Here is a 22,809-nt window from a genome sequence, read left to right as displayed (position 1 = left end):
TATGGAATCACCAAGTCTACAACGACTTGTGAGGAGACCAATCAGCTATCGTGGTCGATACTTTCAGTTCATGGGTCTAGCAAGCAAGATTTGACTTCTACGAGCAGAGAACAGTAGGAAGAAGAGTTGCCGAGTCCTATCGAGCAAGCACTATCCAAGTTCCACACCGAAATTCATCCTCTAGCTCAACTTCACGACATCATACATAACAGAATATACGCCTCGCGCCGCCTCATCAAGAGCAGTCAAAGTTCGTCATATCCGTTCTACAGAAATAAGTATTCAGTAAACGTCATGTACCTTCGATTTTGCTCCAACTCGTTCTTGCACTCCTGATCTCATATCAAATCAAACTTACAGATCTCCACTAGAATCTCAGAAACTCTAGTTCAGACCTCACTTACTACAAACTATAATGCCTGGCGCAACTCACGCACTGAGTCTCCAAAAGATATCCTCCAAATCAACAAAGATATCAAAGACGTCCGTCCACCTTGCCCCTCAAGATGGCAACGGGGTGCCCGCGGGACGGAGATACGAAATTTGGTTCTTTCTCATCAACACGCATCGTGTTTTAGACCCACGACAGACCAATGACAGGCAGGTCGAATTTCCAGATGGCCAGTCATCATGCGTCAGACCGGGAGAGCCATGGCAGTGTAACTGGTTGGAAGGTAGATATTTATTGTTAACAATCTCCATCTTTCGCCTATCTCCATGTCCCATACAGCATTTCACATCTAAAAGCTGCTCTCTCTCGCCCATCTCTTGGGAAATTTTAGTGAACAGCTTACATCGACTTGGAGCCGATTATTGCTAATGAGCAGGGGAATTGATCAAGGACGGAAATGCGAGACGTTGAGATAGACTGTAAATTGGATGAATGTCCTATGCGTGGAAATCATTAATGTTTTATTTTATTCTTATATCGTACCACTCAGCTGTCTATAATCCCACTAACCAAACGCCATGCCCAAGGAGATCAGACGCTCATGCAATTTACCGACCCAAACGCCAACCACCCATCCATTCCTAGAGCAATCAATTATCATCCATAGCCAATTTTCTCTTCGCCTGATCCCGCTGCAACTTCTTAAAGAAAGGGTTACTCTCTTTCTTCTTCTTCAACTCCTTGTTCTTGATTTTGTTCTGCTCCACGTACGCCATATCCTGACCACCAGCAAGCTCGCTGAGCGTGCCAGCTGTTCTCCTAGCACCAGCCTTCTTCTTGCCCTTCTTACTTGGAGCTTCACGATCTACGAGATGAAAGAGATCGTCACCGTCTTCGTAATCTGCGCCGGTGTCGGTCTCGTTGTGGATCATGACGTTTTGGAGGAGTTCGCGACGTTCGAGTGCAGTGGTGAAAGCAAGATCGGGAAGGGATTCGATGCCTTGGAGATGAGTAATGACTTTGAAAGCATAACCTTGATCTACGAGGAAGGCTTGGCGTTTGGAGGAGTAGACCATCTCGAGGGTGTCTTTGGACACGAGAGAGTAGAAGAAGGCATTGAACCCTTCATCATTCCTACGCTTGGCTCGAAGAATACGTCCAAGACGTTGGGCCTCTTGACGACGAGATCCAAAATGCGAAGAGATCTGGATAAGGCAAGTGGCTTCGGGGAGATCGAGGGAGGTATCGCCGATCTTGGAGAGGAAGAGGGTGTTGATATTCTCGTTGTGTTGGAAGTTTTCAAGAATGCGAAGTCGTTCGGCATTGCCGGTTTCTCCGTAAATGAAGACCTTATTCAGCTTCTGAGCGTACATCTTCAAGGCATAAACATTGTCTGAGAAGACAATGATTTTATCTCCACGCTTCTCATGGTAGTCGATCAGGAATTGACAGGCCTGGAACTTCCGAGGATTCATAATCCAGAGTAGAGACTTGTTCTTGCTTGACTGCTTGAGATATTCCGAGTAGAACTCGGTAGTCATTGGACACCAAACCTCGGCACATTGCACTCTCGCAATGTGACCTTGCTCAGCCAACTCCATCCAATTCGCTTCATAGAGCTTAGGGCCAATCAAGAAATTTAGATCACTGATCTTGTCATCCTCACGAAGAAGTGTGGCAGTCAGTCCTAGCTTCGAATGAACCTTGATGATGGACGTCACGCGTCTGAACATATGTGCTGGAGCAACGTGCACTTCGTCCAGGATCATCAGGCCCCATTCTCTGCCAGTTAAGAAGTCCATCATCTTCTGAGAATCGTATGAGCGCTTGCCCTTCTGCGCCACCATGTTGTATGTTGTGACGATGATACCTGTGTTGCCGGAGAATTTATCCTTGTTGTCTGATGTGAAGACAGCAACATCATTTGGATTGATGTTGGACCATTTCAGGAATTCTTGTCTCCACTGAACCACGGACATAGAACTAGTGCACAAAACAATGACACCCTTCTTGATCGTGCAGGCAGCAGTAATACCAACCAAAGTCTTACCAGCACCACAAGGTAAAACAATCAGGCCACTCTTAGCTCTGCCGTTACCAAACATCTTACTCAAGCTCTTTTCTTGGTAGTCTCGAATTTGGGCAGCTGGTCTAAGGTCGATATCGAGATTTGCATTCGCATCGTCAGCACGGAAATCATATTCTTCAAGAACTGGTAGACCAAGTTCCAAGCAGCGCTTCTGAATGGTTTCCACACTATTATCAGCGATTTCGAAGGAATGAACGGCGTCCACCTCTTCATCATCGTCGTCTTCGTTCAGCGTAGCAAAAATATCCTCCTGGTTGGCATTATCTCCGTCCTGAGCTTTCCTGGTTTGGTCCGTGGTTTGGTTGACACCAGCAGCATTCTTGGTTCCAGGTATGACAAGAGCACCCATTTTGGGAGCGGAAGTTGTCGTGATATCCTCCGTTCCGTGAACTCGGAGAGATCCAATGACCTCGTCCTTCAACAATCGCTGAAGCATTTCTGGATCTGAACTTTCCACGTAATGCTTCGTGTTCTTCAGAACCAGCTTGACCTTTCCGTAACTATGTGTGCAGCCATTAATAAAGTCCCGGATACTCTGTGGAATAGGCACTTTCGAAAGTCGATTCAGGACATTTATAATATCCTTTGGGTCCAATCCAACCGACACAGCAGCGTAAAGACTATGTGGCGTGAGGATATACTCGTGGAGGTATTGAGGCCGAGATTGAGGCTCCGCCACAGTTGTCAGGAAGTCCTGGGCTTGGCTAGCCAACGGAGAGAAGCTCTCTACAATGATGCGGCCTTTGAGGGGATCGATCCATAGTGGTCGGTTGTCATGATCCGGCTTCAGTGAAAGGTATGAGAAATCCGTATTTCCTCCATCGAAGTGGTGACTAGCAGAGTCTCGACCGTTGACTCCAGATGCCCGTCTCTTCTGGTACTTCGCGACCGAAAGATTCGACTTCGCATTCTTTACCGTCTCTGTTTCCTCTTCGGTCTCTGACGATTCGTACTCATCGCTACTCCCAATACTGCGCGGAGTGGCGGGGCCAGGCGTCGATGAGACCGAGTCTTTGCCAGTCTTCTTGCTGCCTGTTACACCTGAGGAAGATGTTAGTGAGCACAGTTAGAATCATAGCAATCGAAAGCTCATACTGGATGTAGCTTTTCTCTTTGGAGGCATCTTAATATTCTGCCCGCAGATGATGCCGTGATGTGTAGAAAGGATGAGCACAGGACTCGAGGAGTCAGGATGAAGGCGAAGTTGATATACATGCAAGGCTGACAGGAAGAGTCATTCCGCGCTAGTGCGGTCTAAGCCGCGTTGATTGATTTGATCGATACGCGTGAACATTTTCACGGCAGGCTGCAGATAATACCTGAACTCAAAGTCGAGGTGTATTGAGAATCTATAAAAAGTGTTTTCGAAGATCGAATCTTAAATCATGTGGTATGTTTATTGCTGCTCATATTAAGGATAGTTCTAATCTTTGCAGCAAACATATTCTCAACGCCCAGGTCTCTATCAGATCTCCTTGTTGTCCGTTCCCTTCGCCCTCTGGGATATACGTATATGCTAACTGTGCCAGGTCGAAAATGGTTTGACTGCGCAGAGTGCCACGCAGAAACCCAAAGCCATCCTCTCCTCCAACAAACCGAAATGGTGATCAAATCCCTTTTATCCCTCATAGCACCACTCCAACTAACGACACCCAGACCTTCGCCTGCAAGAAATGCAAGAAAGCCTTCCGCAAGGATGCCCAGGAATTCGAAGAGAGCGACGAGTACTGCCCTCACTGCGATAACCACTTTGTCCTGGAAGCTCTTACGCCAAAACCAGTGTTGAAGGTTGAGGGTGAGGATGCGAGAGTGGATAACAGGATGCTGAAGGATGAGCGCATTCGGGGAGAGGAGCTGAGGACTATTTTCGACGTAAAGGAGGCCCCGAACAAATTGGGCTAGAGGGTTCGTCGACAAAGGTATGGGTTTTTGGGGTTTGATTTAGCGGCATGGGATTGGGATGGTGTTTATGATTTATGGGGGCTGGAGGAATGACTGGACTTGGTCCGAAGCAGCTCTGCAACGTCTTTACAACGATTGGGAGCAAGATACCCGGAACGATGGAAATTCGGATGAATGCAAGTCTAGTAGTAGCCTTCATCGTTCATTTTCTATTGTACAATGGCTCTATGAGATAGTGCAAGCTCAGCACAAGCTCATCTAACTGCTTCCCTCAGCAGGTCTCGTCAAGATCGCAGCATTACCAGAACCTGGTGTTCGTGTGTTCTTCTTCTTGGCCGCCTCCTCAACCTTCTCCTGTTCGATGTTTTTAACATACGCCTCAATGTCCTCTACTGGCAACATTTCGAGAAGCTTTCCAGGTGCCATGATAGCAATCTCGATGTTCTTGGCGCCTGTTTGCACAACCTCCAATAACGACTTGATAGTCAACTTGATTGTAGCCTCCCGATCCATATCATCCTTGTGGTTTCGCTCTAAGAACTCGCGGACGGTCTTGCTGGATCTGCCAATTGCATTTGCTTTCCTGTAGACTTGTTAGACATTATCAAACGACTTTGGCATCTGGCATACCATGCAGAGTAGATTCCTGATGGCTCTGTCTGGTACAGTCTGGGGGTCTTGTCGTTGGGATCGAAGCCAACAATCAATGTACTGATTCCAAATGGCCTGACACCACCGCTCTGTGTGTATCTCTGCTGTACGCCCGCAACATACTTCGTGATGTACTCTATCGTAACCGGATCCTCGACAGTAAGACGATGGGATTGGGCTTCTAATCTGGCTTTGTCGACTAAGATGCGGGCATCGGCGTTGAGTCCTGCGAAGGCGAGGCAGACATGGGTATCGACGAGACCGATCTTTGAAGGTGTGATGCGGGTATCTTGGAGTTTCATGGCTGATCGCTTCTCGCATCCCAATACCACGATATCTGCTCCCTTCACCCCTACGGCACATGTTCCTGCAGTTCTTTTAGCTCTCGGACCTGGCATATCGCTCCATTCTCCACCATACCTCTCTTTACGGCCTCGAGCGCGTATTCGACTTGGAAGACATGCCCATCGGGACTATTTGGATCGTTAAAAAATATCTAGAGCTCGCGCGTTGTGCACAACAAACCTGAAGACTATAATATTGTTAGCTTCAGTCAACAGACAGTTGCGAGCTTGAGCTTACCTGAGAGAGCTCTATCGTATCCTGACGCCATGATTTATGCTTGATTGAGAGGGGGTATCAAAGGTGCAGCTTCGTAAGTATCGTGCAGTAGGAAGCAGGCGTTGAGAAATTGGATGAGTTGGATGTTCGTAATGGTGGTCGTTTGGTATGAGTAGGCTGCACCAAGACGCGCGAGCTCTGTTGACCCTAAAAGGGTTTAGGGTAGAATGGCAAGGCTGAGGTCCGATGATGAGCCGACATATCAATGTTAAGGTCAAGTTGATCTCCCCACTATTCCGTACTAGCAAGCTTCAATCAACGTCGAACGTCTGATATTTGGTTGCAAGGGCAAGAGACCAGTTTCGGAGGTCAATTAGCTTTATTCAAAGATGGCAAGCCGCTCCAGAGTCACACTTGCTCTTCGCAGAGCTCGAATCGCCTCTTCGCCATGCACTCGACAGTTGAGAGCTCTACCCCAGATTCGATTGCAAAGCACGGCAACAACGGAAGAGACCGAAGGCATAGCAAAGGGAACAACAGGGTCCTCCAAAACAATCAAATTCACATCCGAAACCTATCCCGAAATCAAACGCGACTCGAAATTTGCGGAGCTTACTCCGGAACATGTCAAGTTTTTCAAGGACTTGTTAGGGAAAGAATCAGCTATTATTGATGGCGTTACGAAAGATGCCACGGAAGATATTGAACCTTTCAATGGAGACTGGATGCGAAAATACAGGGGACACACGAAGCTAGTGCTAAAACCTGGATCGACGGAGGAAGTAAGCAAAGTGCTGAAATACTGCAATGACAATATGCTGGCCGTGGTACCACAGGGTGGCAATTCTGGACTCGTTGGAGGATCGGTACCGGTTTTTGATGAAATCGTGATCAACATGAGCCGAATGAACCAAATACGGTCCTTTGATGACGTTTCCGGAGCTTTGGTCTTGGACGCTGGATGCATTCTGGAAGTTACTGACAACTTTCTCGCGGAGAAGGGGTACATCTTCCCATTGGATCTAGGGGCAAAGGGATCTTGTCATATCGGAGGCAATGTTGCAACAAACGCTGGAGGCCTGAGATTATTACGGTATGGTAGTCTCCATGGTAGTGTCCTAGGGATTGAGGCAGTCCTTCCCGATGGAACAATTGTAGATGATCTTTCCAAGTTACGGAAGAACAACACTGGATACGATCTGAAGCAACTATTTATTGGAGGCGAGGGTACGATCGGAATCATCACAGGTGTTTCTGTGATATGCCCTCAGCGTTCCAAAGCCATTAATGTTGCTTTCTTCGGTCTTGAGTCGTACGAAAAAGTCCAGGAAGCTTTTAAAGAGGCCAAGGGACAACTCTCAGAGATTCTGTCCGCATTCGAACTCATGGACAGCCAGTCACAAAATCTTGTTCACAAAGTTACGAAGAACAAACGACCTTTGGAAGGAGAGCACCCATTCTATTGTCTGATCGAGACTAGTGGATCAAACTCCGAGCACGACAACGAGAAGCTTGAGAAGTTCCTCGAGCATGTTATGGAGAACGAAATTGTCAATGATGGTGTAGTTGCGCAAGATGAGACTCAAGTCAGAGCTCTCTGGGGCTGGAGAGAAGGTGTTCCCGAGTGCTTGGGCCATTGGGGTGGTGTCTACAAGTATGACCTGTCGATACCCATCAATGAGCTATATGCTCTAGTCGAAGAGACCAAAGCAAAGATCAAGGAGTCAGGTCTTATGGGAGACACTGACGACCACCCTGTTGTTGACGTTGTAGGATATGGCCACATGGGTGACTCTAATCTGCATCTTAATGTAGCAGTGCGAAGGTACGATAAGCGAGTTGAGAAGGTTTTAGAGCCTTTCGTGTATGAGTGGATTGCCAAGCGAAACGGCAGTATCAGCGCCGAACATGGATTGGGACTTGCGAAGAAGAATTACATTGGATACAGTCGAAGCGAGACGATGATCAAGCTCATGAAACAGATCAAGGAGCTGTACGATCCGGTAAGTCTGCCAGCTCTCGTCTGTGACAGCATGAACTAATACGGAAGCTAGAATGGAATTATGAATCCTTACAAATACATATGATGAACCTACATGGTTACTGTACATTTATTCAAAATAGACACAGCATATACCCATAACTGGAACTGGCTCCTGATGTAGTTGCTCGAGTTATACTCGTCTTCAAGTTTATTTATGTTACTCAGGATATCCTAAACAAGGTGTATCACCTCTGGGTATATAAATCGCCTCTGTTCATACAGGCCGTTCAATTTGACATTCGACCAGAAGCTGTCCAGTTCAGAGCCTAGATTTGTCGAGAAATACCCTACACGCTCGAACTCCAATCTCGGCAAAGCCTGCTGCACAAAATCCCCCGTGTTAGTGTGCACTATCGTACGTCTGAGGATCAATCCCGCCGTCTTACAAATCCACAGCAAATACTGATCCCTCGCTGGAATTTCGGGCCGGACCTCACCAGGTACATCGTAGCACGTCCTCAGCTTGATCCCAAGGCGCTTCGGAATATTACCATACGCATCCATCTTCACTACCACACCTCTCACTTTCATTGTCCCGCCAGATACCTGACCCATTGGATCTCTACCGGACAGTTCCATATTCACACTCTCGATCAGGATCTTCACCTCATCATGAATACTGGCTGGTCCCACGAACTCGATCCTCCCATCTAGACTGGCCCACGACCAGCTCGGTGCTCGATATTCACTGGGCCGTCGCGGCTCAGGTAATGTATAAGTCTCGTTTCTCCTCCACAGCAAATTCCTCCATAGATCCTGTCTCCAAAGCCCCGCCAGATACTCGCCTCCCCATCTAACACAATACTCATGAGCGAGCCCAGACAAAGCAGGCAACTTATCTGACTCCTTTGTCAAGTTTCGACTGCTATATCTGCTTACAATTTCCAACCAATCTTTCCTCTGCAAAAGCTGCTCGCCTTCCATGAACGGCGATTCATCTCTCATCAGATCGTCTTGCCTTCCACACTCATGATGCACGATGGTTCCACATCTCAAATATGTCTGAGTTGTCTCGAAACTGAGATATCGTCTCGACAGCAGCTCTTCCTGGAATGTCCATCCCCTTGTCCGAATTGGGCATTGTGTCGACGGTTTTATTGGATCCAATGCGAAATATACTGTGAATGATTGCCGTGTGCTGGAATCTCTCGCCGCTTTGGGCCTCGTTTTCAATCTAATGTGAGCCAAACCATGAGGACTCCTCTTCGCCAGTAACCCCGCTTTTCCACCATCAGACATACCCGCTGCAATCGTAAGCCACGCTTTCTGATAGTACTGGCCCATTTTCGCAGACTCCAATTCCCAGTCCACCTGTGAATCTTGCAAGATGCATAGTGCATCAATCCAGAGGTACCGCAGACCTAGGAGTCGGGTGATGGTGATTGCATCGCGGAAGTTCTTTGCTAGACTAGACGTTGGAAGCCCGCTCTTCATCTGCTCGAGTGTCGATTCGGTGAGACGGACGTGACCTAGGCGGCCCCAGCAGTGACTGAGTGCGATGTAGCGGTCTTGCATTGGTGATGACCCAGTGTTCTCGATAAGTTTGATTGTGTCTTCTTCATCATCTGTCTGTGACGATATGTCGAGGACTCGCTTGGGTAGTTCTTGGACTGTAGGTTGGAGATCACGTTGTGAGATGTCGTCTGAATGGAGAATCTCCTTGATCCAGCGCTCGCGCATGGAGATGGCATCTACAGCTGAGGATTCACATAGGATTCGTCGTCCGGATATGAATACTTGGGCAGCCGAATCTGACAAGGATCAATCACGTTGTTCTTGTCCTTTCTTAAACGAATAGCAGACAGGAAAGTCAACATACCTGCATCAGCATACAAACCCACCACAGCCAACAGCTCACTTCTTTTCTCCCACCTGGGACCTTCCAGCCATCCATCTGACCTCTCTAATCGAAGCTCCACCAAATCAGACCTCAACCCCGTCTCTCTCGCTTTTTCTCTCGCAACCAAGGTCAAAGTAGGTCGCACCTCATAAGTCGACACATGCGTAGCGCGGAATGCTTGCCAATACGTTGCACTCCTCTTCTTATCACTCCTCTCAATAGCCAGCATCAACAACGTGCACATTTTACACCCCCCTTTTGCAGCCAAATGCAATTCATCGTATGTCTTACAATGAGCGAACCCAGATTAAGAAGTTAAATCAGCGAGATTGATGGCCTGGCATCGGAAACAGGGCGTAGCTTCTTCATACGGTGTGTAACCGTCAGAGAATATCACATTTGTCGCGATAGATATGGGTGCTATTTTGGTTTCTGAGAGCTCGGTCGTGGTGGTTGTCGTGGGAGGGTTGCCATGGACGAAGATGCGTTGGAGAAGACGGAAAAGGAGCACTACGGGATAGAGGACGACAATGACGATCACATCGAAGAGTAAGAATATTATTTGTTCACAGCAGGTTCGCTCCCTAGGTGCCATTGTTGGTACTGAAGCGAGGCTGGTACAAGTTCGGAGCTGGTGAAGTTGGTGAGCTGAGCTGCCTGTTGGCCATGTGTTTGCGATGGCACCACCACCCTGCGATAATCAATGATATGATATGGACGTGCGTTTCGGCCGGAGATTTTGATTCTGATGCCAAAAGAAGTAGTTGTCTCGGAAGTTCAGCCGCACCTTCTTGCCGCTGGTGGAGGCTTTGCCTTGCGGGTCACGTTTTCGCACCTCCCTATGAAGGTAGGTAGGTAAGTTAAGGTTAGATCCTTGTTCGAAGATCTCATCAGTTCTTTTTAGCGAGTAAAATAAACAAATCAATCCCCTGACGAGAATTTGAAAGTCGCGTTTTATTTATCAAGATGGCCAACTGTGAAGAAATGTCATGCAGCTATGGTGTATGGAATATCTGCATTGATAATGCATCTCTTCAACCGTCTGACAAAAGCTCCCATCCTGATTGGTGCTACATCGCCAGCTGAAAACTACATGCATGCATTCGCGCCTGCTCAGCTTTGCCATGATGATTTTAACTGTGTCTTATTTGCCGGGTTAAATATGCAGATTCAAGGTTGTGGTACGACTTAGAAGACGAGTGCGACCCGAGACAGCGAGTAGTCCGTGGGGAAAGGGCGGGATGCTTATGGGGATGTTGGCAATGTTGCAATGCTTCTCCAGCCTTGCTTAGGCACAGGAACTTATAAAAACGTCAAGTCGCGCCGTTTTATTTTTACCCTCCATAAAAGTACCCTTCTGCGAACAATCTACTGTCTCAATACTATACTTGCACCGGTCGGACGGCACTTCGCCATTGCATCACAACACATTTGAAATGGCGACCGAAACCCCAGAGAGTCATCCACCCACTGACTGGAGCAGATGGGAGCCTGCTGGAGAAGGAGATGGTACGAGTCCTTTCTCACCAGATATGCTGGTTGTCAAAGTCTCGTGTGGTATAATATTGACATCTGAACCAGTCCGCTCACCCTGTCCAATGATCAACGCACTCTCAAACCACCATATACTCCCGCATAACGGCAGAAACATCACTAAAGGACAAATTGTGTCCGTCCTCACCAAATCCATCAACCTTGACTCCAAAATAGCAAACATCTTTGCAACTGGGGCACTCACCACGAATCCCGACCACAGTGCTCACTCTTTTGATTTGGACCATCTCAGAAAACATGGTGTCATCGAGCATGATGTCTCGCTTTCAAGAAATGACGTCGCGTTTGGCGACAACCATTCATTTGACAAGAGTGTCTGGGAGGGGGTTATGAATAGTTATGGGGAGAAGACTGAGACAGATTTTGCAAGTGTGAGTAAGGCGAGGTATGAAAGGGTCATGGCGGCGAAGAAATCCCATGAGGAGGCGGGAAAAGACTTCCAGTATGGGATAAAGGAGTTTATTCTGAGTGAGTGACTTGATGGCAATTGAAAAACATGATTTATTGACACTTCTGTTACAAAGGCTATGGAGAGTCTGCACTGTTCCTGGGTATACTGGGAGATCCGAAGGATGGGAAGATTCCATTGGAATACTTGAAAGTCTTGTTTGGTACGAAGCGTCACCCACACTTGAATCAGCAAACAAGGATATGTCTGACACGGTAAATTAGAAGAGGAACGGCTTCCTTTCAAGGAGGGCTGGAGGCCACTCGAGAAACCACTCACCCAGACTCAGATGAACCATCTTATCTTCAGTCTTACGACGGCCAATGAGCACAAAGCTGCAGAGGCTAATGAAGTGGGATTGGGGACTGTACATGCCGTAACCAGTGCTGTTACAAGCATTCTGCCGTCCTATTGCAATGTCATGTAGTTGTTCAGCTGCTTCTCTTTACTGTTCTTATTTCGATTCATTCTTTTACTGCCTACTTACACGTCAAAGTTTGGGTGCGAAATAGGAATTTTGATTCTCTAGTCATGAATATCGTCAGGATTTCGGAAAGCTTACTAGCAAGTATTTTTCTCAAAGAACAAATGCATGAATTACTCGACCAATGAAAAATCAGAACCAGACAAGCACCATTTGTTCCACATCAATCCCTAGAGGGAATAGATGAAGAATACAAAACCTTGCCTCTGAATGTCTTCTCATGGAGATCAGTCAATGTACCAGAAAAGCGGCTACCTGATGTGACAGATTAAGCAACCCCCCCCTTTCCCCCCCTGTTGTAGCGTAACCTTAAGCGAATAGAACTAGAATGCAGATCAGAATGCAGCAGAACGCTTTCCAGGAGTTCTTATGCCCAGGATATCATCAATTACGACGCTGACGGAAGCATTGTTTTGGAGCTCGGCGCAAACTACGATGGCCTGGAGTGGATTTTCCCCCCTTCTCGGTAATGGCCTATGCTTGCTCAAAGGTCGTTCTAAGCTGAGAGAGAGCCCTTGTTGAAATAGCAACGGATCTGAAACTTAGGTAAGCTATGAGAAATTTTTGTAGCGTCCATCGGAGTGAGCCCATTTGATTCCCGTGCTGAAATGGATGGTGTCTTTGTTGTCATCCAGGAGAATGACCGGGTATTGCGAGTTAGAATCCATCAAATTTTTCACTCCTGATGAAGTCAGGGCTTCCAATACTTCCTATAATTTATATTTCCAAAGCGCGTGGTCGTTGGTCATCAAGCTTGCAATTGACTGCGAGGTATCCTAAGGGTCGGGCACGTGCGAGGCGGACAAACCGAAATTACGTTACAGTACATATCCAATGACATTCTTGTATTGAAGACTTCCAGAATACATTTTTTTGTAGGCGTACCAGAGCCCTTTTCTATTGCTACAGTCGCAGCTTGTCAAAGTGGCAAACATGAGACTAATAAAGGTCACTGAAATTCCGCACGCCTGCCCCCAGCCCCCCATAACTCGAGAATTTTTCTTCCATAACTCTCGTCATAGGAGCCTAGATGAAAACAGAAAACAATTCTACCGCCCTCAAACAAACCAGACTTTGATCCGGGATCTTCAGACCTAGATTCTCTCCACTAGCGATAAACAATTTGTAGAAAACAAGTCAGTGTTCAAGAAATTCGCAATGTTACCGAACATATTGAGTCCCAAGAAAGAGCCCAGAAATTGTTCTTACGTGCCATCCATCACATGGACTACTAATGGTGAAACCTGATTCAAGCATCTACGCTGGCGTCCTTTTGAGCCTGCGGATTTGAGATGTCTTGGGATGCGAACTTTGGATCTCCATTTACCTATATAATGGTATCAATGTTATTCAGGAATAAACTCATTCGGGCAAGTTCTTATACTCGAACTCGACTAATCTCAAGTTTTGTGGACTGGGTTTTTCCGCCAGGGCCATTTTCCAGGACTTCTTGGTGGACAGCTTATCGTATGGGAACGAGCCAGTCATGATTCTTCCAATATCCAACATTCAAAACTCAACATAAGAAAGATTTCAATGGGTATTCGAGTGGACTTCTTGAGCCTGGTGAATTGCAAGAGCAATCTATGCCTTACCCTTGGATCCAGATAGCAATAGCAGCAAAACTGGCAGTTCGGCCGGGAGAGAGATAGATGTGAGACCGAAAGCAGGGTCTAGCAGGTGTATTGAAAGGCTAGCCACCTGCCTTGTATCGTTGTGTATCGTTGCGTAATGGGATACAGACATTGTCAGCGAGTTTGTCATTGCTTACTGAGGAGATGTAGGGATCCTTTGTTGTGCTTAGGAGAGCCGAAGAATTGATGATTGCTACCCCAAATCATGGACTGTTACGATAGAGTACAGACGAAGTGTAGACTTGCTGCTTTGCTTCTTCAAAGCATGTATACCGAGATTGGAAGTCAAGAGTGAGGATGGCGGGTAAATATTGACCCTGACTCAACAAAACAAACCAACAACACAGTAAGCGAGAATTGGGTGAAGGTGGCATCGGGCTGCCATTGGCTTCCAGAGACGCATCGTACGACACAACTTCTTGATCTTTGATCCGGAAGAAAGCTTCACAGAGCCGCAAAATCTGCCTTGCTTCAAGCTGCAGCTTTGCGATGTGCAACAGAGACTGTCAAGAAGTATAGTCATGTGACTTACGTCGCCTTAGGTTCTGCCCAGTAGGTACCTAGACCTTCATATCATCGAGCTTGGACGCTGGGTCGTTACGGGTCCCTGGACGATTCATGGAGCTCTGATCTGATGACTTACATGTTGAGGCTCGAACCCGAATAGCCATGATCTGCCCTCACTTGAGTCTTCCAGCCTTCAGCAGATCTCGGACTTGAATAAATCTAGCCCTCCCCCGCCATCCCCAGATGTTGATCACCAACCTGCTTCCACACATATTCCAAAGCTAATCCATTACTCCTCCCGTTGCCATTAGACTCACTAATAAGTATTGATCAGGGGACGAAAGTCATCAAGCTTTGCCAAGGTAGGGTATATAAATTTACGAAGCACGCAGGTGGGCAAGGGATTTGGAGTGCCTCGAGCCATGCCCATCAACCCTCGTCGCCGGACGAAGCTCGACTCGTCTCCTCGTTCCTGGGACATTTGCCTTCTCCGACCGTGAGGGAAGCTTTCTGCGACATGCAACAAATGTTACATCGAGGCAGATCCTCTGTGGAGATCCTCCATTAGTCAGCCAGAGAGACCAATCAAGAGACGCGGCTATCCCATCTTCCCCCCCGTGTCCCGTCCTCGGCAAAGCTTCCATATATTAGACACCAACCAAGCTCGAAGGCTGCAAGCCATCCTCCTGGCGCTGAGTCGAGTCCAATCGATGTTGACCCGCCCCAGCCGACTACTCGAGCTACCCAATGTCGATGCCTTCAAGAAAGCATTCCGCGCGACGGTTAAAGACTCAAGCACCTGGGCTGGATCAGTACGTCCAATCAAGATCATCGCAGGTCTAGCTGATCGCGGGGTCTGGCCTCAACTAACCTGCATTGGTGTCGAGCTTCAAGTCTCACCACTCTTCACTAGACTACCCGACCCCAGATCTCGACCGTCGAAGACCGATGGAGCAATTTCCGTCCACGGAGGGCACGAAGGGAGTGGAGACCAGAAGCTTCAAGAGTGGAGCGGATGAAAACTTTGCCATCACCTGCATTGCAGTGGGGGAAGGGCGGGATGGGGAAGAAAATGCTCGGCGGGCGAGGCAAAAGAGCTACTTTTAGCTGCCAGAGCTATAGAGCTCTTCTGAATTTATCGAACGGCCAGACCGGAAGAATCATTATCTTGCCCCAGACCCCGGATTTTGCATAAGATCTGGAGAATATCCTGGGTTGGAATTCGTTTCTGATCGACAGCTCATTAGCAGTCAGGACTCACATTGACTACTACTTCTCAACTTCTTCTGTCTATTGTTGAGCTTGAACCTGATCGAGAACACAATGGGTCTTTTCACCAAAGTCGAGGATCGGCCTACGCCGGCTTCAGTCTACAACTGGAGAGTTTACGCAGTTGCAGCAGTTGCTGGATCTGCTGCTGTCATGATTGGATGTGAGTAGCTATCCACAAAGTATTTAAAGATTGACTTTGCTGATCCAGCTGCTCAGATGACAGCGCTTTCATCGGTACAACCATTGCCCTTCCTTCATTTAAGGACGAATTCGGATTCGAGAAACTCTCGAAATCAGCAGTCAGCTTGCTGAGCGCCAACATCGTGTCATGCTACCAAGCAGGCGCTTTCTTCGGTGCTCTGGGTGCATACATCGTGGCTTACTTCTTGGGTCGGGCATCTGGACTTGCTCTGTTCGCCGCTATTTTCTCTGTCGGTGCTGGTATGATGTTGGGAGCCAACGGTGACCGTGGTCTTGGTTTAATCTATGGCGGACGTGTCCTCGCTGGTATTGGGGTTGGTGGAGTTTCGAATCTCAGTCCTATTTACATCTCGGAAATCTCGCCACCCGCTATTAGAGGAAGACTTGTCTGCATGTTCGAACTTGGATGGCAGATTGGAGGCCTAGTCGGTTTCTGGATTAACGTAAGTCTCCTTCGAAATCTTCCGTAGAGCGAAATCTGACAGTAAGCAGTACGGAATCAACAAAACTATCCCCCACTCCACCACCTCATGGATCATCCCGTTTGCCGTCCAACTTATCCCATCTGGGCTTCTCCTCATTGGCGCTTTCTGGCTCCGCGAATCTCCAAGATGGCTCATGACCAAGGGCAAGCGAGAGCAAGCAATCAAGAACCTCTGCTGGATCAGATCCCTTTCGGAAGACGACATTTACATCCAAGAAGAAATCTACGCCATTGATCAAAACATCGAGGGGCAAATGGCAGCAGGTGGTCTCGGATTCTGGCAACCCTTCAAGCTCCTCGCCTCAAGCCGCAAGATCCAATGGCGTTTCTTCCTCGGAGGCTCGCTCTTCTTCTGGCAAAACACCTCTGGTATCAACGCTATCAACTACTACTCACCAACCATTTTCAAGTCTATCGGTATCACAGGAACCAATACATCACTATTCACTACTGGTCTCTTTGGTGTTGTCAAGACTGTTTTCACCCTCATCTACCTTGTCTTCCTTATCGATCAATATGGCCGAAGACGTCTCTTGATGATCGGTGCGGTCGGTGGCAGTGTCTGCTTGTGGTATGTCGGGGCTTACATCGCCATTGCGAAGCCTCAAGAACACCCCCACACATCTCTCCCTCCATCTGGTATCTCGGCAATATTCTTCTTCTATCTCTGGACAGTAAGTACCCGCTTCCTCGCCGAGCCTCCCACATCCACAACCATCAACCAACTAACAAAACCATAGGCCTTCTACTCTCCCACATGGAACCCCACTCCATGGGTCTACAACTCTGAGATGTTTGATCAAAACGTGCGCACTCTTGCCCAGGCGTTCGCTGCGAGCAATAACTGGTTTTGGAATTTCCTAGTTGCAAGATTCACTCCGCAAATGTTCGATTCGATGGGCTACGGTGTTTATTTCTTCTTTGGGGCATTGATGATCTGTTCCGCCGTTTTCGTGTACTTCTTGCTACCCGAGACGAAGAACATTCCTCTTGAGGGCATTGATAGACTCTTCGATAGAAAGTTGAGAGCTACGGAGGCGCACCGCATTGTTTGGGGTGAGTTGAAGGATGAGGAGGAGGCACTGAGGGCAGGATTGCAGAGTGGAGGGCTGGAGAAGAGAATGAGTGTTGCAGAGGTCGAGGTTACGGGACAGAAAATGTATGTTTGAAGGGTAACATCGAAAGATACCTCTGATTTTACGAGGACGATTCAGAACGAAATTTATTCAGATAGAGTGGAGCATAGGTAAATGATTATAGATATGAATAAACGAAAATTTAATTGCCAAATCTGAGTTCTGACATTCAAAATGACTGGCTTCCACGTGACCACAATCTGAAATTTGCTTCGAGATTTGCTGTCGACATCCTCAGCTCAGTACATTCTGTCCATTGTTGGGCTGCAGCAATAAATAGTGAGCATTGGAAGCCTCATGAGAACTAGGGGTCAAGGGGGACGATAAGCACTGGGCATGGGCCATCTGTTCGCACTCATTCGAAAGGTTGCACCCAGGAACGATCGCAGCGTCATTGGTGCCATTTGTCCCCAACCCTTCCCGTGCCCAATTCCATAGGTTCTCGTGTTCAATTTCAAAACTTCATTCCAGTCCCTTATCCAGGTAATTAAGCAATCAGGCAAAGTAATATAGATCATAAAATGAAACGACCTCGAGATGGCATCCTCGAGGTCGAGATTAACGACAGATCCTTCCCTCTCCGAACACCGGCTATGCATGGCAAAGAGACAACAGCATAACGCTGCCGTCCAGCCATATCACCGACGTCGCCACATGATTTTCTGGCGCCGTGGTGGTTTGGATGCTCTTACCTTTTAAAAGCATTTCGGGAAGCACGAAAATTTATTTGAGAATGGTCTTGGTGATTAGTCAGTGCTGAGGTAATCATGAAATCGAGCGAGCTTGGGAATCTGGAAGAAATGATTGGCTGGTGGTTGCCGAGGGACTGGATGGGTGGAAAGAGCCGGGAACGACGACACGACAATTGAGCTTCATGCTTGCTTTGATTGACTGCCAGGACAATTCAACAACACCACGACTATACTAGCCAGCAATTGTCGGTCTACTTCTCATAGCAGCTGTACGAAGATCACGACGACAGACCAGACGGCAAGATGTTGGCACAGAGAGCTACACAACAGGCGATGCGCAGGCGTGAGTATCCCCCTCCTTCAACCTCCGGAGCTCTGGGCTGCTGGATATTAATTATGGATGGACTGGGATGGGAGGAATTATTATGCTGGTTCTGCAGATGCTAATTGATGGTCATCAGTCGTTATGAGACCTGGCATGGCCTCGCAGCTGGTCTTCAAGAAGGTTGCTGCACCTTTGGCAATTGGAACTTCAATGCAGACTCGGTATGTCTTTGTCTCCTTCATATCGGCTCCAGCATCATCTTTTCAATGCCGTCCAGTTTAAAATATCGAATTTCTCCGCATGATTATATAATGTGATTGCACCCGCTAACCACTCCCTCACAGCCCCGTCGCAACCCAAAAGATGACCCCCGCCGACAGCTACAACATCCTCGTTGAACAGCGCAAAAAGCGTCCAACCTCTCCCAACCTCGGAATCTACCGCCCGCAAATAACCTGGATTCTCTCCTCTCTCAACCGTGTTACTGGCCTCACTGTCGCCGTCCCCTTCTATCTGTTCGGCCTCGCATACCTCGCCTCCCCTCTCACAGGCATGCATCTGGACTCTGCAAGTCTGGCCGCAGCTTTCGGTGCGCTGCCTGTTGCGGCGAAGTTTGGCATCAAGTTCGTGGCGGCGCTGCCATTTACATTTCATAGCTGGAATGGGTTGAGGCATTTGGCATGGGACACAGGGAAGACTTTTAGCAACCAGACGGTTATTAAGACGGGGTGGACGGTTGTGGGGTTAACGGCTGTTAGCACTCTGTACCTGGCTTTGGCATATTAGGTGGGTTGTTGTTATATGGGAGGAGAAATAACAAAGTGTGGGCGTGATGGTGTGGATGGCGATGCTGTCAGTTGGGATCAACGAACTGGGTAAGGATAGTGGGAGCATTGGGATGGGCTGCGATACAAGACTTGCTGATGCTTGCTTGGTTCAGGAGGAGCGGAATGCGATTATCGCGACTGTACACATCATTGAAGAAGACTTTCATTACAGGTACTGCAAGCACATTTTACTATTGAGATATGGTGCTATGAATATCCGTTGGCAAGTGCCATCTTCCAAGCTTCTTGGATTTTCTTGAAGTGAGTTCAGCTTTCAGAATTTGAAAATCTCTCGCATGTCATAGAGGCATAGGTCTAGTACATGGCTATGCACTGAAATAGCGAGACCGAAAGAATGATCCGCTCCAAATTGGAGTCGGACAACAAACTTCCCGGAGAAGAATTGCCAGTTTTGGAAAGCGTACCCAGCAACCAGTTGTCACATGCTGGGCTCCTTCCTGACCCTATGTTTAGCGTGGAGAACATTGTTTTGCCATGGTACATCGATCGCGCGGCAAGTGTCACTAACTTCTTGGAAGAGTGTTCTTTCGGTCTTCAGAAGATGCAGGCTGGCATCGAATGTAAAGTCACAAATCGAGACTAATGTGACTTTCTTTGCAGAAAACAAAAAATGAGCATCAGTTTTATCTTCCTCTCGAAAGGTATTTCTAAGCCCACTCCCCTTCTCACCCCTCAAGCTCTCTCCATTTCCCCGGCTTCCAAACCGGGATACTCTGCGGATTAGCAGTAAATATCCCCTCGGGATCATAATTCCTCTTGATGTCCAACATCCTGTCCCAATTTCCCCCATACAACCTCTTACTCCACTCCGCTTCCGTCAGCTCCGTGTCACGATAATTCACGAATCCTCTCAGTGGAACACCCTCCTTCGTCAACTGATCCTCAAAGACTCTCATCTGCCCTTTCAGATACGGAATCCCGTCACTAGGGAAGGTTGTCAGTCCAGGAGCTAAGCGACCTTCCCACCGGATCAAGAAGAGAGAATTCGCGTGCGCCATCGATGTGTCGCTGTCTTTAATGTTGCGAGAAACTCCACCCCAGAGGTCGATGAACCCAAATTTTGTCATGTCAGTGCGGTTGAATGCTATTGTTGTGGAGTTGTACAGGGCAAATGCACTTTCATATGTGAAAGGTTGATCAGTCCTCAAAACGAGTGCTTGAAGATAGAAGTTCCGTGGGGGGAACGTATCGATTTTGGAGGATATGGATGGCGTAGCGATGTTCTCCATAGCCCAGAAATCAGCCACTGCAGTTGTCAGAGTAGTTCCTGTGGGGAGCTTTGCCATCAATGGTGCAATGGCTGCTTGGAAAGTCGCAGGATCGCCGTAGAAGAACCCTGAGCCAGAATATGGAGGTGCAGTTAACTGCCACCGGAGAGACAACTCGTCCGGACATCCACCACCGAGAGCATACTCTTGAATCGCGAGCAGAGCCTTGACGCCAGTATCGATATCGACGTTCCCAACACTGACAGTGAAATTCGTCACTTGATCATAGACCGGCTTCCATGTCCTAGTCGTCAACGAAAGCAAAACACCATACGACGACCCCGCACCCTGAACCACCCAAAACAAATCAGGATTCTTCGTGCGCGAAGCAGTCACGATCGTCCCGTTAACGAGCATGTATTCCACACTCTCCAGATTATCCATCGGCGTCCCTAGGAACCGTGACGTAGGCCCAAAACCACCGCCAATTGACGATCCCGCCAGCCCAACTCGATTCGCTCTCACGTGCGGGAAATGCACGCCATACGTCTCCCACGCCCATGTCGCGACATCACCAACTATACTTCCGCCTCCATACGTCAACAGCCCAGTCGATGCGTCGAATGTCATGTTCTGGAAAGCATCCATGTACATGACCAGCGCTCCATCGTTGCCCCCAACGCCGTAGGAGCCGTAGCTGTGGCCACCGTTGCGGCAAGCTACTTTTGTTGAAGTCACCGATGCGCAGGAGAGGGCTGCTGCGATCTGGGAGTAGCTGGTGGGACGGATGACGGCTGATGGGGTGGGTGTGATGCGGAGTTGCCACGGGGAGATGTCGCTTGCCCAGGTGGCGTTGGAGGAGATGCTGTAGGGGATTGAGACAGAGTTGAGGCAGGTTACGAGGGGGGTGGGGGTGTTGCTTGGGGGTGGGGGAGAGGTAGAAGTTTCTTGGGCGTGGATTAATGTTCCCAGGAATAGGAGGCACGAGAGGAGGATGGTTGTTAAGCGAGCCATGGTGAAGGAGTGTCCTGGGAGGTGTTGAAGAACGATTGAAATGAGCGAGTGCTCCGAAAGGAAAGGGAAAAGCAAGCAGAAACCTGCGATTGTTAAATACCATGTTTCTAATTTTATGCACTTCACAGTCAACCTCCACAATTGAAGGGATACTGTAGGTAAAGTTTGTGAAATACACCATGGGTGAATTTACCCAGCTTGGCAGAAGCATCTTAGATGTGTAAAACTTGTTTCCAGAAGTATAACTTATGAAGTTATGGCTAACAATGGCAATAGAAGTGAATGTGGTATGTAAGTGGAGCGCATAACATCCTGAAATTTCAAGATAAGAGGAATTTAGATGAAAGGTGTTGATTTTAGGTTTGTCGGGATTCCTTGGCAGTGGCTTGGTGTCTGTTTCCTCCCGTACTACCAACTCACCACTTGAGCACTTCTCTGCGACGCATGAAGCGACACCTGTTCTGATAATTACATATGTTATATCTGAATCTTTAGTCGAGAAATATTTAGACGAGTTCGTCTGATGTTCAACATGTAGCCCACACAACCAATTTCGACCAATGCACTCAAGATTCAACTGCCGTGTTAGAGCTGTCTCCACAATGAACTCTATTTTGTTTCTCAACTTTAACATCATTCCATTTCCGGATCTACGGAAACTGTATTTGATCATTAGGTAATTTGTGTTCACTCTTGCTTAGGTTTTCTAGGCTTGCAGAACTCATCCGAAATGGAGGGGTATGATGCGGGGAGAAATCACTCAAAACATTTTGAACACATCATGGAATTGGGAACAAGTAGGAGAGTGCAGTGTGCCCGCCATGTAAAACAATGCAGTCTATAGACGCTAAGTCACATTGAAGCTGAATGAACGCAGACATGTCTATCGTTTATTCTCCACATTTCCAAGCGCACACTCGAGCCCAACTGCCTCGTGACATTCTTCACACATTCCTAAATTCCCTTCGCTCTCTAGGCTGTTAAAGTCGTACTCATCCTCCGTATATTCTATCCCACCACTATAATTTCCTGCAGAGTATTCATTCGGTGCTAGAATTTCATGCCCTGGACATTCTCTAAGAATATCGTCAATTGAATCGTTGTTGATATGGAAATAAGAATAAGCGAGTTCTGAGCCAGCCACGGACTTAAGCGAGTGCCCTACAGTGGTTTTCATGTAGATAATGACTGCATTCTGTCTGTATATTCAAGGGCAAGGGAAGCGCACGTGGTGGATTTGACGATATGCATAACATCCTGAAATTTCAAGAACGAATTATTTATATGAAATTGTCTACTTTAGATTCTTCGGTTTCGCTTGGTAGAGTCCACGCGAAAGTACTCTCCCGTGGATTTTCGCATACGTTCCAGTCAGTGATGCCAAGTCTCGCAGGCTGAGGTCCTGCAGCGCCTCTAGTCCTCACTCGTTTCTGCCCCCCATCTTGGCTCTAATATCGCCCTCGACACAGCTTGACGAATCACATAGCGAGCGAGTATGGACGAAGATCGGGCAGGTTTCGACAA

The 22,809-nt window shown here is 47.8% G+C and overlaps 9 protein-coding genes across 10 annotated transcripts; 5 read left to right on the top strand and 4 right to left on the bottom strand.

The window, feature by feature from the left end:
• Positions 1 to 921: 921 nt before the first annotated feature.
• On the bottom strand, positions 922 to 3,673 carry PTR8 (transcription factor TFIIH complex ERCC-3 subunit). The gene has a single exon (XM_058505817.1). It carries the CDS (start codon positions 2,914 to 2,916, stop codon positions 1,042 to 1,044), a length of 1,875 nt encoding a protein of 624 aa, XP_058358340.1. The 5' UTR covers positions 2,917 to 3,673; the 3' UTR covers positions 922 to 1,041.
• A 192-nt stretch (positions 3,674 to 3,865) lies between these two features.
• ONS95_012199 (uncharacterized protein) lies at positions 3,866 to 4,382 on the top strand (the record flags this gene model as incomplete). Its single annotated transcript, XM_058505816.1, has 4 exons — positions 3,866 to 3,870; positions 3,917 to 3,960; positions 4,010 to 4,083; positions 4,137 to 4,382. The coding sequence occupies 4 exons, from the start codon at positions 3,866 to 3,868 to the stop codon at positions 4,380 to 4,382; spliced, it is 369 nt and encodes a 122-aa protein (XP_058358339.1).
• A 258-nt stretch (positions 4,383 to 4,640) lies between these two features.
• On the bottom strand, positions 4,641 to 5,646 carry PRE6 (Proteasome subunit alpha type-4; the record flags this gene model as incomplete). The annotated part of the gene is made up of 5 exons (XM_058505815.1): positions 4,641 to 4,965; positions 5,013 to 5,400; positions 5,454 to 5,506; positions 5,559 to 5,565; positions 5,616 to 5,646. 5 exons carry the CDS (start codon positions 5,644 to 5,646, stop codon positions 4,641 to 4,643), a joined length of 804 nt encoding a protein of 267 aa, XP_058358338.1.
• Positions 5,647 to 5,983: 337 nt separating this feature from the next.
• Positions 5,984 to 7,681, top strand: ONS95_012197 (uncharacterized protein; the record flags this gene model as incomplete). The annotated part of the gene is made up of 2 exons (XM_058505814.1): positions 5,984 to 7,597; positions 7,649 to 7,681. 2 exons carry the CDS (start codon positions 5,984 to 5,986, stop codon positions 7,679 to 7,681), a joined length of 1,647 nt encoding a protein of 548 aa, XP_058358337.1.
• A 128-nt stretch (positions 7,682 to 7,809) lies between these two features.
• Positions 7,810 to 9,722, bottom strand: ONS95_012196 (uncharacterized protein; the record flags this gene model as incomplete). Its single annotated transcript, XM_058505813.1, has 2 exons — positions 7,810 to 9,389; positions 9,458 to 9,722. The coding sequence occupies 2 exons, from the start codon at positions 9,720 to 9,722 to the stop codon at positions 7,810 to 7,812; spliced, it is 1,845 nt and encodes a 614-aa protein (XP_058358336.1).
• Positions 9,723 to 10,548: 826 nt separating this feature from the next.
• Positions 10,549 to 12,169, top strand: ONS95_012195 (uncharacterized protein). Its single transcript, XM_058505812.1, has 4 exons — positions 10,549 to 10,987; positions 11,060 to 11,500; positions 11,557 to 11,643; positions 11,705 to 12,169. The coding sequence occupies exons 1-4, from the start codon at positions 10,915 to 10,917 to the stop codon at positions 11,905 to 11,907; spliced, it is 804 nt and encodes a 267-aa protein (XP_058358335.1). The 5' UTR covers positions 10,549 to 10,914; the 3' UTR covers positions 11,908 to 12,169.
• A 1,853-nt stretch (positions 12,170 to 14,022) lies between these two features.
• ONS95_012194 (uncharacterized protein) lies at positions 14,023 to 17,344 on the top strand. 2 transcript variants are annotated; one of them, XM_058505811.1, is made up of 4 exons: positions 14,023 to 15,537; positions 15,594 to 16,021; positions 16,071 to 16,736; positions 16,803 to 17,344. In XM_058505811.1, exons 1-4 carry the CDS (start codon positions 15,429 to 15,431, stop codon positions 17,229 to 17,231), a joined length of 1,632 nt encoding a protein of 543 aa, XP_058358334.1. In that variant the 5' UTR covers positions 14,023 to 15,428; the 3' UTR covers positions 17,232 to 17,344. The 2 variants fall into 2 exon arrangements, with proteins under 2 accessions (XP_058358334.1, XP_058358333.1); XM_058505810.1 differs by having other exon boundaries at positions 14,153 to 15,537; positions 16,071 to 17,344.
• Positions 17,345 to 18,193: 849 nt separating this feature from the next.
• ONS95_012193 (uncharacterized protein) lies at positions 18,194 to 19,001 on the top strand (the record flags this gene model as incomplete). Its single annotated transcript, XM_058505809.1, has 3 exons — positions 18,194 to 18,233; positions 18,352 to 18,436; positions 18,560 to 19,001. The coding sequence occupies 3 exons, from the start codon at positions 18,194 to 18,196 to the stop codon at positions 18,999 to 19,001; spliced, it is 567 nt and encodes a 188-aa protein (XP_058358332.1).
• A 727-nt stretch (positions 19,002 to 19,728) lies between these two features.
• On the bottom strand, positions 19,729 to 21,285 carry ONS95_012192 (uncharacterized protein; the record flags this gene model as incomplete). Its single annotated transcript, XM_058505808.1, has 1 exon — positions 19,729 to 21,285. One exon carries the CDS (start codon positions 21,283 to 21,285, stop codon positions 19,729 to 19,731), a length of 1,557 nt encoding a protein of 518 aa, XP_058358331.1.
• Positions 21,286 to 22,809: the final 1,524 nt, after the last annotated feature.

Source organism: Cadophora gregata, assembly GCF_030347475.1.
Source record: "Cadophora gregata isolate MNR1 chromosome Unknown scaffold_6, whole genome shotgun sequence".
In the NCBI taxonomy this organism is placed as follows: Eukaryota; Fungi; Ascomycota; class Leotiomycetes; order Helotiales; family Ploettnerulaceae; genus Cadophora; species Cadophora gregata.
This window is presented reverse-complemented; position numbering and strand designations above follow the sequence as displayed.